The sequence below is a fragment of the Molossus molossus genome, unplaced genomic scaffold (genome assembly GCF_014108415.1).
Source record: "Molossus molossus isolate mMolMol1 unplaced genomic scaffold, mMolMol1.p scaffold_m16_p_16, whole genome shotgun sequence".
Classification (NCBI taxonomy): domain Eukaryota; kingdom Metazoa; phylum Chordata; class Mammalia; order Chiroptera; family Molossidae; genus Molossus; species Molossus molossus.
Genome location: NW_023425351.1, coordinates 60,351,448 through 60,367,598, shown reverse-complemented (window position 1 = coordinate 60,367,598; position 16,151 = coordinate 60,351,448). Strand labels below are relative to the sequence as shown.

At 40.0% G+C, this 16,151-nt stretch overlaps 2 protein-coding genes across 2 annotated transcripts in view; both read right to left on the bottom strand.

The window, feature by feature from the left end:
- The window catches only part of COL14A1 (collagen type XIV alpha 1 chain), a 217,298-nt gene extending 201,370 nt beyond the window's left edge, over window positions 1–15,928 (bottom strand). Inside the window, exon 1 of the mRNA XM_036264128.1 lies at window positions 15,877–15,928. The gene's annotated coding sequence lies outside the window, so the exon portion shown is untranslated. The remainder of the gene's footprint in view (window positions 1–15,876) is intronic.
- On the bottom strand, window positions 4,108–4,500 carry LOC118631628 (60S ribosomal protein L22-like). Its single transcript, XM_036264126.1, has one exon. The coding sequence runs from the start codon at window positions 4,492–4,494 to the stop codon at window positions 4,108–4,110; it is 387 nt and encodes a 128-aa protein (XP_036120019.1). The 5' UTR covers window positions 4,495–4,500.
- Window positions 15,929–16,151: the final 223 nt, after the last annotated feature.

Sequence of the window (16,151 nt, the reverse complement as noted above, 5' to 3'; positions counted from 1 at the left end):
GCCTGAATTCTTGCAGTCTTGGACTGAATCTGTCCAGCTTAGTGGTACCCTGGATTACCAAAGAATCCCTTTAACACCTGCCAATTAGACACTTCCCAGAATCAAAAGACCTCTCAGGGGACCCTCCTCCCAGGCTCACTTATCTTTGTTGTCTCTACATATTATTGTTTTTCTATAATGTTGCTTGTGTGTAGACAATTTTTGGATCTATGTTAATTTAAAAAATTGACTAATAGTTTTCTTTAGAGGTTTTGGTGTCAAGATTATTCTAGTTTCTGAAAATGAATTGGAAATATTTCCACATTTTTGTTGTTTTATAATTATTTAAGTAGCATGAAAATGACTTATTCTATGAAAGCCTATGAATAATTTGAGTGAGAAAATCATATGGACATAGTTCCCTTTTTTGAAATTTTATTGAGATATAATTGACATACAATAAACTGCACATAAAGTATACAGTTTGGTAAGTTCTGACATATATATATACATTTATGATATATTTCCCTTTTGATGCTAATCCTGTACAACTTTTTTCTTATTTACAGATCTATTGACATTTTATACTTCTTGGTTCTAGACTCAATATTTTCCCATGAAGATTTTTTATTTTAATTTTCAAATTAATTAGCAGAGTTATGTAACTTCTCAACTTAAAACATAACTTTTCTGGTCACAGCTCCCTATCAGTATTAAATTTATGTGTCTCTGACTTCTCTTTTCTCTCCAGAAGAGATAAGCTGTATATTTGTCCAAATCACATTTTTTGAGAATGTTCTTTTAACTCGTCCATATTATTTTTTATGATTTATTTCTAAACTTGTCACTAGTAATTGTTTTCTTTTTCTTTTATGCTTTATTATTTTTACTTTTGTTGTTCATTGTGATTGTTTTTATTAAATCCTCAATTAATGTAATATTATTCTTTATTTGAGACCATTAATTTTCCTCTGAATGTGCTTTGGCAGCATCATATGAACATTAGTTTCCTTTTCAGCCCGAGTTACTTCAGTGAGTGTAGCAAAGCATAATTCTATGAAGCTTCAGATAAATATGACTCAGGCACTTAGACCTCTGATTTTCTGGTTTTCTTTTAAAGTAATGTAGTGTATCCAGAGGAATACACTTGTATTTCTTTCAAGCAATCACTCTTTTGTATTTCCAATTAAAAGGAGATGCGGACTTCCGGTCAAGACGGCGGGTAGGTAAACGCGGTATCCGTCCTCCCACAACCACTTAAAGTTACAACTAAACTACAGAACAACCATCATTCAAAACTGCCTGAAATCGAGCTGAATGGCAGTCCTACGACTATGGAATTACAGCAGCAGCCACATCCAGACTGGTAGGAGGGCGGAGGGGACGGGCTGGGCCCACACCCACGTGTGGCGGATAAAATCAGGAGGACACCCCGCCTGGGAAGGTCCTCCCTGAGGACTGAGGGGTCCCCATCCCACACCAGGTGCCCCGCTCAGGGTCCCAGTGCCACGAAGAGAATCCCCATCACTTCTGGCTGGAAAACCAGCGGGAACTGAGGCTCAGGGAGGCCGAGGCGGCTGGAGCCCCAGGCAGCTCCTTAAAGGGCCCGCGCACGGACTTATCGGACTCTCTCCCTCTAAGCTCGGAGGGGAGGCAGCTCGAGGGGCACCAGAGACATACGGGGAAGAACTGAGCTGTTTGGCATTGGAGAGAGGGCTGGAGAGGGGGCTTTCTCCTGAACAGACATGCTGTCAGAGGCCTTTGTTCCTTTGGTGAGCCCTTCCCTGCGGCGGCAGACAGTGGCCATATCTGGGACTCCAGCAACCTGGCTCACACTGGTAGCCCCGCCCTGGTGACTCCCTGAGGCCCCGCCCCACCCAACTTTCAGGCCCACCCAAGCTGTTGCCAGTGGCTTTACCATAGGATTGGCCTGTCTTGGATCCTGCTTCAGGTTTTCCTAAATTTTCTCAAACGAGCAGCATCTGGTCTCAGCTAGCCCCATACCTCTCATTAAGTAATACATAGAAACAAACACAGGGAGGCAGCCGAAATGAGGAGACAGAGAAACAGATCCTAAATGAAAGAACAGAACAAAACTCCAGGAAAAGAACTAGGCGAAATGGAGATAAGCAACCTAACAGATGCTGAGTTCAAAACACTGCTTATAAGGATTCTCAATGAACTTAGTGAGAACCTCAGCAAACTTAGTGAGGGTCTCAAGAGCATAAAAAAGGACCAGTCAGAAATGAAGGATGCACAGTCAGAAATGAAGCAGGCACTAACTGAAATAAAGAATAATTTACACAGTAGAGTAGGTGAAGCCAATAATTTCAATAGTAGAGTAGATGAAGCCAAGAAGCAAACCATCAATTTGGAATATAAGGAAACAAAAAATGCCCAATCAGAACAGCAAAAAGACAAAAGAATCCAAAAAAATGAGGACAGTGTAAGGAGCCTCTGGGACAACTTCAAGCATGCCAACATTTGCATCTTGGGGGTGCCAGAAGGAGAAGAAAAAGAACAAGAAATCGAAAACCTATTTAAAACAATAATGGCAGAAAACTTCCCTAACTTGGTGAAGGAAACAGACATACAAGTCCAGGAAGCACAGAGAGTCCCAAATAAAATGAACCCCAAGAGGCCCACACCAAGACACAACATCATCAAAATGCAAAAGGTTCAAGACAAAGGGAGAATCTTAAAAGCAGCAAGAGAAAAGCAGTTAGTTACCTACAAGGGAGTTCCCATAAGGCTATCAGCTGATTTCTCAAAAGAAACTTTGCAGGCCAGAAGGGAGTGGCAAGAAATATTCAGAGTGATGAAAAACAAGACCCTACAACCAAGATTACTCTATCCTGCAAAGCTGTCATTTAGAATCAATGGCCATATAAAGACTTTCCCAGACAAGGAAAAGCTAAAGGAGTTCATCACCACCGAACCATTATTATATGAAATGGTGAAGGGTCTTCTTGAAGAAAAGGATAAAAAATATGAACAAACAAAATGGCAATGAATACATATTTATTGACAATTGAATCTACAAACAAAATGAACAGGCAGAACAGAAACATTCTCATAGATACAGAGAACATTTTGTTGGTTGCCAGATGGGAGAAGAGTTGAGGGAATGGGTGGAAAAGGTGAAGGGATTAAGAAGTACAAATTGGTTGCTAGACTGACAAACATCAAAGGGAAGGAGGGGATAGGAGGTGGGAAAAGAAACCAAAGAACTTATATGTATATATACATAACAAACGGACACAGACAACAGTGTGGGGAAAGGCCAGAGGGGGGCGGTAATGGGGAGGAGGGGTGTCAATGGGGGGAAAATGAGGAACATCTGTAATACAGTCAACAATAAAGATAAGTTTTTTTAAAAAGGAGATGTAAATGCTTTGATAATTATATAAGTAATCAAGTTAAATTAAAAAAAATTTTTTTAAATGTATTCATTTGTGCTTAGGGGTCCAAAAAGTATTATCCTCTACCAGCCTACCATAGTCCTAAAATGCTAATTACTAAAGAACATTTTCTTGGATTAAGACACATACTGAGAGCTCCTGAAAATTCCCAATAGAATCAGAAACACATTAAGTGATATATATATACATATATATATATAATTAGCCTGAATTAATTTGTTACAGATTAGTAAACCAATCATTTGTCAAGGCACAGAGGAAATAAGACAAATGATGAGTACATTTTGATAACATACAGGAGAAAGGCCCTGGGCCTCTACAGAGTCCTAACCCTACAGAGGCAAGTAGAGTGAGATTAGGTAGATTATCCAAAGGGGTGGGAGTGATCCGTATGTAGACAGATTTAAATCTGCATACAGGGGATTTTAAAAGGTATGGGAGCAGGCTGCAGCCCTGTCACAACCAAGACGTCATCAATAAATCTGCCAGTCACCCAGATAGCTACCCACAACACCCAAAGAAACTACAGCAACAGTCAGTTCCTCAACTCAAACAAAATGTTCTTCCTAAGATTTTGTTCCTGAAACATTACAGCCATAGGTTTCCATCAGAAAAAGACAAAGAGAAGGAGAGAAAAGGAAACAGGACTTTGTCTTTTTTTTTTTTTCGGTTCCCAATTTTATTCAAAAACTCATAAAAAAAAGCTTTAATCCTCGTCCTCCTCCTCCTCTTCATCCTGGTTTATCTGGAAGTAACGCAATTCGTAACTCTCTTTGCTGTTGGCGACTACACGCAACCAGTCACGTAGGTTATTCTTCTTCAAATATTTTTTGGTGAGATATTTCAAGTACCTTTTGGAAAAAGGCACCTCAGACGTTACTGTGATCTTACTCTTGCTTCTTTCAATGGTTACAACCCCTCCGCCGAGATTCCCAGGTTTTCCGTTCACTTTGATTCTCTCCTGAAGAAACTGCTCGAAATTGGCAGCATCCATGATTCCATCTTCTACAGGGTGGGTGCAGTCGAGGGTAAACTTCAAAACCTGCTTCTTTTTTTTGCCCCCCTTCGCCACAAGCTTTTTCACAGGAGCCATGGCGGCAGTGGAGGCAGAAAGGGAGGACTTTGTCTTTTTGTCTGCATCGGATGCCACGTGATAGGATGAAAAGGAGAAAAGGTCTTGTGACAAGCCACAATCCAATAGCCTTTTTTTTTTTTTTTTTTTTTTTTTGCTCTCATCAGAGCAAAGTTTCTGTGTCCAAGTTTTTTAAAGCAATACTTAACAGGCCAGGGCCCTAGTCGGATAGCAAAGCTGGTTAGAGTGTCGTCTTGATAGGCCAAGGTTTCAGGTTCGATTTTCAGTCAGGGCACATACAAGAAGCAACCAATGAATGCATCAGTAAGTGGAACAAGTCTCTCTGTCTCTGTCTCTGTCTGTCTCTCTCTCTCTCTCCCCCCCCCCCTTCCTATAAATACCAATAAACAAAATTTTTTTAAAAAACTTAACATGCTCCAGTGAAAGTTAATCTGCATTTCACATAATAATTTAAATAAATAAGTAAGTGAATAAGAGCTATCTGAATCTTGGCAACTTTTTTTTTTTTAAACAGAGTGCTATTTATTGTAGCCATAGCTTATCTTTAAATTCTCTCCCTTCTTCGATGTTTATTTTGAATTAAGATGAGTAATTCCATATTGGGAGAAGCAGAATTTTAGTTTTCCCAAGGTTTTTTGCCAAGTCTCCAAATTTTTGGATTGTGATTTAGGGGCAAGAAAAATCCCAATTCCTAGTAAAGTGCCCTGACATAGTTTAACACTGACCAAAATGTCAAAGCCCAGTTTTTTGAAACTTTGCCCAAAAGCCTGCACAGAACAAATAACTGCCTTAATTTTATTTTTTATTTTTTTGGTTTAAAACATTATGATAGAAATGGCTACTTAGCTCTGAGTTCAGAAGGTATAAACCAATTTGGGTAAAGATGATAATGTTTAGTACAAGTTTTCTCAAAACACTGTCACAATTCTATAATCAGTCATTTAAAACTACCCTCATTAGGGCGAATTCGCCCTTCCTCTACTTCACATGTTTGTTTTATTTAATCTCATTTGTACAGTTAAATTTAACAAGGAGCCCTGAGTGTAGCTCATTTTGTCAAAATTACTTAAAATATTTATTCTGAAGTTCTTGTAAACCATTCATACACATGTGCATGCACATACATGCATAGACTTACACACATATACACACCCAAACCTTGGATAATGTTCTATCCAATCAGTGCTGACTTATGGAAAAAATAAATAAAACTATAAACAAACAAAATTGTAGCTAGCCATCTGGCATACCAGGCCCTCAGAGAGATTATTTATAGTGTTATAATTTGCATTCCAACAATCATTTATTGAGAGCTGTACTATATAACCAAAGCCCTCTACTCTACTTGGTACTAACAAAGATACAAAAGTTTATACTATATGATCCCTGCACTCAGTCAGCTCACTTACAGTTTTTTTTAAACAATTGCATTGAAAAGGAAGAATGCAAGTAAATATGTTGTAAAGATAAATGAAGTAGGTATGAAATAGAACAAAGACTTAGCACAAAGTACTGATATAAACAGAAAACTGGGAGTTGGGAAGACAGTTGTGCCAATAATTTGCTAGAGGTCCTTAACTAACTGGTCTAACCATTCCATGGCCTGGTTTCTTTATCAACAAAATGTGAAAATTAACATGTACCTTATAGAACAATTGTGATCATGTCAATAACATACTCAGAACACAAGTAGCTCTCAGCATGTTCTAATTAGTAGCATGTTAGCAATGGGCTGAAAGACTGCACAGGAAAAGGGAATGTCAATAATCAATGGATTTATTTGCTCCTTGAGTAGCTAACAAAATAGGAAGGAATCAAGAATTCTTTTTCTCTCCCATCATATTAATGTTGTGGAACTAACCTGGCACAAAGGTTTAAGCAAAAACTGAAGTTTTGGATAATGACAGAAGCACAGCAATTGCATGGGTGGACGACTTTAACTTCTCTGAATACATTCCTATCCATTTTTATCATTTTCCAGATGACAGCTCTATTTGGTTCAAAATACTCAACTGTATGAAGATGTGCAAGATTTGACTTCAGAGCATTTCATAGACTTAGAAATAGACTTAGCATTTCTAGTTGACAAGTTCATGCAAAGATATGAAAAAAAAATGAGAATGTTTAAGCACGTTTTGATTAAGCCTGGGAAAAATAAGAATCAGAGGCACATAATGAATGTCTTCAAATATTTGAAGAGCTTTCATGTGGAAAATAACATAAGATTATTTTGCTGTAAATAGAACTTGGATCAATGGACTAATCCACAGAAATGTGGGTTTGAATATAAAAATTCTCTAACACTTAGAATAGGTTCTTCTCTTTTATTAGAAGTTGTGAGGCAGAAGCAGGTTAAGCTATACCCATACAAGATGTGTTATCAAGGGATTCCTGAGTTTGTGGGCAGAACTAGACAAAATACCCTCCAATACCCTGTACTAGACAATATCCTCAATGTCTTCCCCAATGCTACATTGTCAAAACATTAATGTCTACTTTATAGAAGAAAAATGTGACAGTCAATTGATGATCTAGGTCATACAGATTTGCAGATAAGAAAGCAAAGATTAAAAACAGGTCTAATGTATCAGTCCAGTGTGCTGACATTGTTTAGCAGTCCTTATGTCTTCTCTCTAATGAAAATTATCACCCTCCTCACATCCAGAGGAATCATAAGGGTTTTCAGGACTAGCTAATTCCATCTACTTAAAAACAAGCCCTAGAGGGTCTATGGTTATTACTCTTATCTGTTAGCATCATGACAGTAGAAAACAAATCTAAATTAGGAATTAAGACCTAGTTTTGTTACTGTTAGCGTGGTAATTAGCCTTCTTCCCCCGGAAGTGAGCTCCCCACTGTGCATTGCATTGTGACCAGAAATCAAGTGGAAGCCACAGTCTTATTAGCCAGAGCATGGCAGCATAGAAGAGTTCAGAAATGCCGGGGAGACGAAATCGAGAAGGGACATGTCAGAAAAGAGCAAGCCACAATGAGAGGGCATAAAATCAGCATAGAAACTCCCCTTAAATCCTGGATATTTCAGAATAAAAGATCAACCAATCAGGAAAACTTAATCATAAGGGTGCATGCACTTAATAATAGAGTTTCATACTACACAAAGCAAAAACTGACAGAACTAAAGAAAGAAATGAACAAAGTTAGAAATGTTGACACTCCTGTCAGGAATTGATTGAACAACTTGACAAAGTTTCGGTAAGGATATAGAAGATGTGAACAACCCTATCAGCTAAGGGATATTTAATGAACACTACACATCCAACTGAAGAATGTACACTTTTTTTTATTGTACTTGGAAAGTTTTACAGAATAGGCCATATTCTGGGCTGTAAAATGAGATTCAATAAATTTCAAAAGACTAAAACTTACAGAGTTTGTTTTCTGACAACAATAGAATTAAATTAGAAAGCAAAAATACTTGAAAATTAAATAATCTACAGGGGTCAAAGGAGAAATAACAACGGAAATTTTGAAAATATTTGAAAGGATATTAAAATAAAAAGACAGCACATGAAAATATGTGAATCCAGCTAGCGGATTAGAGAAAAATTTATAGGTTAAAATGTTTACATTTACAAATATATATATTTAAAATCAATTATCTAACCTTCTATCTAAAGAAACCAGAAGAAAAGAGCAGATTAAATCCAAGTTAAATTAAAGAAAAAGGATTAACAAAGATTAAGAGTAATAAAATGAAAAAATATAAAATTAATATTAATGAAAACTTTAAAAGTCAAAATTGGCTTCCTAGAAATACTAACAAAATGGAAAAATCTTTAGAAAGAGTGATCAAGGAACAAAGATGGAAAACACAATTAATAATATCAGAAATTAAAGAAATTATAGCACTACATATTTTGTATACCAACACATGATAGAAAAGAAAATAATAAAGTTATGCCAATAAATCCAACAATTTAGCTTAGCTGGGAAAAAAAGATTCTTAAAATACTCTACTTGCTAAAACACACACATGAAGAAATAGAAAATCCAAATATCCATATATCTATAACAGGTACTGAATTTATTATTTAAAAATATTCCCACAAAGAAAATTACAGCCCTAGATGGTTTCATTAATAAATTTTATCAAATATTTAAAGAAGATATGGCATCAATCCCCAAAAAATTGTTTTAGAAAACAGAGGTGAATTAGTGTAATATTTTATTAAAACCAGACATTATTACAAAAATAAAAACTGTAGAACAATATCCATCATGAACATAGAAACAAAAATCCTTAACAAAATATTATCAAATAACATTAAGTAATATATAAAAATAATAATCATCATTACCAAATGGGGTTTATTCTAGAAATGTAAGATTGGTTTAATATTTTAAGAGAAATATCATTCAACATGTTAACAGACTACAAGATAGATAGACTTCTCAATAGAAAAAGGGAGAGCATTTGAGAAAATTTACTTCCTATTCATGATTAAAAAGAAATTCATCAAACTAAGAATAGAAGGAAACTTTATCAATCTGATGAAGGGCATATATGAAATTCCCACAGCTCATATCATATTTAATGGTAATCTATTGAATGCTTCTCTTCTAAGATCAAGTATAAGACAAAAATGTCAACATTGTAACATCTTACCATTTCATTCAACATTGCACTAGGGATCATCCTAGTCAGTTCAATAATGTAACAAAAAGAGTGAGAAAGAAGAAGTAAAACTATCATTATTTATAATCAATGTGATTTTTTTACATAGAAAATCTTAAAGAACCTACCAAAGAAACAAAACCTATTTGAACTAGTAAGTAAATTTAGGAAGGCTGCAGGACTTAAATCAATAGGCAAAAATTAATCATATTCTTATAGCAGCGAACAAATAAAAATAAAAATATTTTTCAACTTCATTTATAGTAACATCAAACAACACAAAATACTTAGAAATCAAGTCCTCTACACTCTTCAATAAATGCTTAGAAATTAGTAAGATAGAGAAGTCCCCTGTACTCTTTGCTGTAAAAATTACAAAAATAGCCCTGGCTGGTTTGGCTCAGCTGTTGGAGCGTTGGCCTGCGGACCAGAGATTCCCAGGTTCGGTTCCCACTAGGGGCACATACCAAAAAAAAATTACAAAAATATAAAACTGCATCTCTGAGAAAAATTAAAGAAGGCCTAAATAAATAGAGCAGTGTACCATGTTCATGGATTGAAAAACTCAACAGTGTTAGGATGTCCTCAAATTAATGTGTAGATTCACAGCAATCTTAATCAAAATTTCAACAAGTCATTTTTTTGTAGAATTAAAACACTGATTCTAAAGATTGCATGAAAATTTAAAGGACTTAGAAAGGCCAGAGCAATCTTTAAACAGAAGAACAAAGTCAGATGACTAACAATTCCAACAATTGTTAGCAATTGTTATTGCTAACAATAACAAGCAAGCCTTACTATAAAGCATCTATAATGACAATAGAAAGGCATGTTATTCTTTAGATGTATTACTGGATTCTGTTTGTTAATATGTTATTCTAATTAATAAGTGCACTGATAGACATTAGTGCTACGTGACATTAGTCTGTAGCTCTCTTATTTTATGCTGTGCCCATTTTCATATCAACCTTCCTCTTCTGATTTTATGAAAATAACTGTAAAGTTCTTTCCATATAAGCTACTATGAAACAGTGATTATACCATTGATATGATTGATTTTTATATTTTGTTAACATTCAATAGTAAAATCATGGCAGTTTGGCATTTTGGGGAGACAACTCTTTAACAATATTTTCCAATTTTTATCCCTACTCTTTTATTTACAATTTCTGTACAAGGGTCAGTTTTAGTAATTTGTATTTTGTTTAAAAATAATGCATTTCATATAAGAATTATAATTTCTTGGCATACAATTCTTTTAATTACTATTTCATTATTTAAGTTTCCTCAAGTTTTGTGATTGTTTTCCACTCTCATCACTTATCTTGTATATTTGGGCTCCTCTTGTTTTGCTTGTTAAAATACACAAAACTGAATCAAAGTCATAACATCAAAAAGGAAGGGAAATAAATAGTAAAATAGTAATATTTTACTATTAAAGGCGTAGGAGAGAAAAATATATAAAGATGAGGATGAGGAGATAGAGGAAACAAAGGAAAAACAAAACAAAAACAAGGGAATGAAAAAGAGAAAAAAGAAACTAGTATACAGACAGACAGAATCCAAGATGACCTTCCTGGCCAGATATGGGCAAATGTTACCTAGATGGGGCTACTCAAAATATCTAGTCTGTGAACCATTTGTTATTGATGCAAAATGAGATAAGGAGCTTATGCAAAAATGTAAATAGATGCATTGTCTTGCTTCCTTCATCTAAAAAGCTTTGCTATGAAAGCTGGACTAACAGTGTGCTTGGTAATATATTTGCTCTACATCCTGGTGCAATTTCATCTCATTAGGGGGAAGTAACAGTTCATGGTTGGGCACCATCCAGCAAAGATAACTGGAGCAGCACAGGCTGTGATCGCTCACCAACCAGACCCCAATGGATTGCATGTGCCCCTTATCCCACTACAACTCTCCAACTAACTTCACGACCCCAGTAACTATTTTTATCTTCTGGGTCTTGGGTTCTATAAGACATCTAGATGTACAGTTTAACCCACAATCAAAAAGGTTCAAAGTGTATAACAGGAAAACAATAATTATGGATGGCATTAATGATCAGCAATTGAATGATCAGGGATGACATGTACAGGTCATAGTTGATGCTCTGCACGATTTGCACTTGGCCAGGGTGAGTGACGCTTGAAAGTGGCAGACAGTATGCTCTCAAAGTTGTATGTGAAGCTGTGTTATTCAGAAGAAAGGGTGCTGTTTTCTTCTCCCAAAGGCATAGGCCTGCCCAGAGGAATCGCCTTTCTCTAATTCACAGAATGAACTATGGAGTTTAAGCGCAGCCCTGTGAATTACTCAAAGGCAAGGCATGGGACTGAAAATCAGTCTCAGAAATTCAGCTGCTCAGCCTTGAACCAGGTGTTCTAAGTTCTGTATAATAGAAGCTGAACCATTCCAAAAGTATAGCAAATTAGAGTGACAGATCAGTGACTTAGGAATGTTCCCTCACCTGGCTCTCTCTCTCTCTTTCTCCCCCCCCCCCACACTTTAAGAACTGACATAGCTCCCAGGTCAAAGGCATGGGGAACTGCTTTTTACCTATACTAAACTCTACACCTATAAGCAGTACAAAGGGTAGTCACACATCTCAGCAGAGATGTCCCATCCTTCGCAGAGTCTACCCTGACATTCCATGTCTGGGTCAGATGCTCTTCCTGTGTTTCCTTCAGTTTTATCTTCACATTCCACTCTGGAGAACTCAACACTGTATTGTAATTGGTTTTTGCGTTTCTACCTACAAACGTGTTATTCACCACTGCATTCTGAGCGCTTAGCGCAGTTTCAGTACATGGCAGGAGGCAGGACTGGGAAGTAGAGGAAAAATGGAAGCAAAAACAAACTTATAGTAGAATGTCATCTTTAGTATCAATTCAGTGAGCTCTTCTCTACAAAATCAAACAGAAAACCATCCAGGAGCAGGTCTTTATTCAATACAGGGTTCCCTGAGTATTCCTAGTTATAGACACATCCTGAGACACTCGGACAGACTCAGCAAGGCCCAGGCTCCGTCTGGATCAGTTTTCACAAAGAACGCTGATAATTTCAGGGAGGAAAGAGACCAAACACTGATCCCTAAAATTCAGAGTCAGGACATCTGCCAGACTAGCTCCACCAACAAACACCCAATTGGCAGAAAAATTTGCCAAGAACATTGATAAAAAATTACCTTGAAGAAACGGGGGGTCTAGGCCCTAAGCACTCACTTAAATAGACACTCAGATCTCAGAACTTCCCATTGCCTTCCTAGTCACAATCCTTGCCCAAAAAATGGAGCAGAGACAGAGACGGGAAAAAGTAGGAAGAAGGGGGTGAAAGGGGTAGAAAGAAGAAGGAAAAAGTAGCAGGAGACAAGAGCTAAACACTTCTGTTTTTCAGGCTCTGCACTAGACCTTACAACAACCCCATGGGGTGGCTACCATCCTCCCCATTTTCTGTATGGGAAAAGAAACTTTAAGCTCAGAAACTTTAAGAAGTGTGGACAGAGCACAGAAGGAGCTGGTTTAGATTTCACCCATATCTGTCTGCCTTCCATCCCCTGTTTCAGCTACTGGACTATATGGCCTCCGTGGACATCATCCATTTCCCATCACACTCCCTTTCCCCACCGTCCTCCAAGAAGTTGATGGAGACCGTGTCCAATGGGATCTGAATTCAAATCTCATGTAGACTTTTCTTAATGGTAGCTACCACTTGCTGATTTTGTGATCTCAGGCAATGTAGTTCATACCCCTGAAGCTCAGTGATCTCTTAATTGGGAAATAAATGTGTTTCTGAAAAGGAAAAGGCGTACACTCAATAGGTTCTCAAAATAAATAAATAAATAAATAAACCAGCAGTTCCACCACACACACACCCATCACTCCACTGGAACAGGATGAGGTTTGGTCTTCATTCTAGGTTTATTTTATATAGAAGAGTAACTGGATCCCTGCCGCCGTTTCTTTAGTTATAGACGGAGAAAGAAGAGAATGTTTTCCTGACATCCAGCACTACCCAGGAAGTTTGTTTTTGTCACTTTCCTCTTACCCCCTGGCTGGCCCCTCTGTTCCCCGCAGGAACCATCCAGTGTGTTTACCAACGACCTTGTCCATACACACTGTCTAATCCAGATAATTCGTTCGCTCAGTGGTGCTTAAACGCCACCACCTCCGCCTGCAGCAATTCAGGAAGGACCTTGTCCTTGAAAGGAATCTCAGGTTACACCCGAAGGGCTAGGAAACAGCAGTCCTTTGGCTGCTTTTGGATTAAATGACAGTAAATGTGTCTCCAGGGTCATGTAACTGCAGAGACGGTCAGCTGAAAACAGGCTTGTGTTTCACTCTGTGTGTGCCTGCTGGTGGTTTACTAAGTGACTCGAGGCAGTTCTTAAAAGCCAAAAGGAGCACACCTCCTCAGCCTCTCTGGTGGGCTGGGGCTGCCCCAGTGCCCCTCAAACAATACCAGTTTGCTCAGCTCATTCTGAAGGCCAGCCCTGGCTGCTTCTGAAAACCCAGTCATGCAGAGAAGGCCCTGTAAGTTCTCTGAAATCCTCAGCTGGACCACTACCAGCAGGGTAAGAGCCAAAGGGCTCCTCCCACCCATCCTGAAGCTTGGGACCCACCCAAAACTGCTCCAGGAATTCTAATGGGTTCCAATTAATCCTATTCAGGGAATTACTATGAAGCCTCACCAGTGTGACTCCCGTCCTTACAAAGGGACCCCCTGGAGGTCAAGGCTGCCGTGGAGGTTCAGGTCCTGGCTCAGGGCTCACCAGGCAGGAGGACAGGCCTGCCGAGTGTGTCATGCGAAAGTACCCTGAACATCATGGATAAACCTTGAAAACATTTTGCTAAATTGAAGAAGCCAGTCACCAAGGACCACACACATATTGCATGCTTCCATTTACATAAACTATCCACAGAAAGCAGATCGGTGGTTGCCAGAGGCTGGGTGGGGTGGGGGAGAGCAGGTTGAGAAGAAATGGGGAGTTACTGCTAACACGAACGGTTTTCTTTTCAAGTGATAAAAAATATTCTAAAATTGATTGTGGTGGTAGTTGCACGACTCTGTGAATAGACTCAAAACCACAGAATGGTACACCTATATAGCATATGAATTATGTCTCAATAAAGCTATTTTAAAAATTCGAATTTAATTTAAAAAACAAAACTACCCTAAAGCTTGTCTTAGAGTAACCACATATTTGGGCCATGTTCAGAGGAAATCTGTCCAAGTTGCTCTTTTGGAACAACCAAAAATCCAAATGCTACCCTTTCGTTCGTTCCTTTATTCATTCACTCATCTACATTTGCCAGGGAGTTCGTTCTCTGTGTGAAGAACTGGGCTGCTTTGTCGGAAACACAGTCCACCTCATTGCACCCAGCATTTGATTTGAGCAGGGCCTCTCTATCACATGCTGCAACTAAGAAGGGCCCCCTCGGCCCTCAGGAGGTGCGGAGCCCCAGAGCCTTTAAAGGGGAACTTCAGGAAAACTCTTTTCCATTTCTGCTCCCTGCAGAGCCACCCAAGTCTTATCACCCTATTTCTTCGTTCCCGCCCCCTCCACCTTCTCCCTCTGCTACCAGACTCTGAAACTTGCGGAAGGGAGTTCAAAACGTCCAAAGGGAATGGGGCTTTCGGTACCAGTTCCAGAAGCAATGCTCAGGGGCAAACCCAGGCCTCTGTGAGAGCTGCACGCACGCTCCATTTGGGCACTTTCCCTAAGGACAAGTCTAAGCAGAAGGGGCGACCCTAGTTCAACCCCGAGCTCACGCGCCAGAGGGCGTGCTTCCCACAGAGGACCCAAGAGCCCAGCTCCCACAGCAGAGTGCCTGTGGTCCGGGCATGCAGGCAGCGTCCAGCCTCACCCAGGACGGAGCCACTCCGGTGGCCCCATGCCGGCGCGGCCCTAACCTGCTTGCCTGCACCTACTACACGGCAAAGCTCAGCACCTTCGCCCAGACACCGAGTACTAGGAGGCTTGAGGCAGGGATGGGGTCCAGAGGGACAAAATGGGGGGGAGGTGAGGGGTGGAAAAGCCCGGGCAGATGGGACCTTGCAACCCAGCCTAGCGGCGCATCTCCAAGTTGCAGCCAAAGCAAAACGCGCGAAGCTCTCGGGTTTCCTGACGCAGAGACCCTTAAGCGCGGCTATCGCCAGCATCCTACACGAATGCGCTCTGCCTGGCTGTCCCTTTTGCTAGTGCCTGGTCCCCGGCGCTCATCTGTGGCAGTACCAAGTAGTGACTGTCTCCATCGACTGCTTTCCCACGCGATCCTCAATACAATCTAATTGAAAACAGCATGCTTTCTATTTATACACAGCTCTCGAAGACAAGTCCCTAAACCCCCTTTTAACCAGATTGCCGCCTTTACTAAGCCTCCTCTACTTGGAAATTCTGGTTTCGCCACCGGCTGGAAGCCAGAGCCGCTTCTTCCCGCCCCCTGCACGCTCACAGCACCCTAGTGCAGAGAAAAGCTCCCGGGAGCAACACAAGGCACGGTCACTGTGTTTGCATGCACATCACGCAGCGTGTCCAATCTCCAGCTCAGTGACCCCCGCAAGGAGACGTCAGGGTGCACAGTCCCATCCCACCCCAAAGATTCCGGGCCATCCAGGGCGCGCGCGGATCGAAGGTCCAAGGAATTGCACTGCATCTGCAGGTGGCTCGCCCTCTCCACGTTTCCTTCCTCACGAATAGACTTTTTCTAAGCCAACCCGAGCAAAGGCAGGGAAAGATTGGAACTGACCTGCGCAGGGCAAGGTTCCAGCCCAGGTTGGAGACCTCTCGGTGCCTAGGGAAGATCCAAGTTCCGCCGCGAGTTCGTTCTTGGCAGCGCAGGGCTCTCCCTCGCTTCCCGCCTAGTGCCCTTTTAATTAGCCTCTCTCCCTGTCTCCCTCCCCCCTCACCCTCTCCCTCTCCTGCTCCCACTCCCGGCCGCCCGGAGCTGCCTCCTCCTCTCCAGCGCTTCCCTCCCGCTGGGCGCCCTGGATCAGATACGGGAAAGGGAGGCCAGCAGGCGGC

What these genes read in the sequence shown, in the direction of transcription:
- LOC118631628 (XM_036264126.1), bottom strand. Translation starts at nt 4,494, where the DNA reads ATGGCTCCTGTGAAAAAGCTTGTGGCGAAGGGGGGCAAAAAAAAGAAG.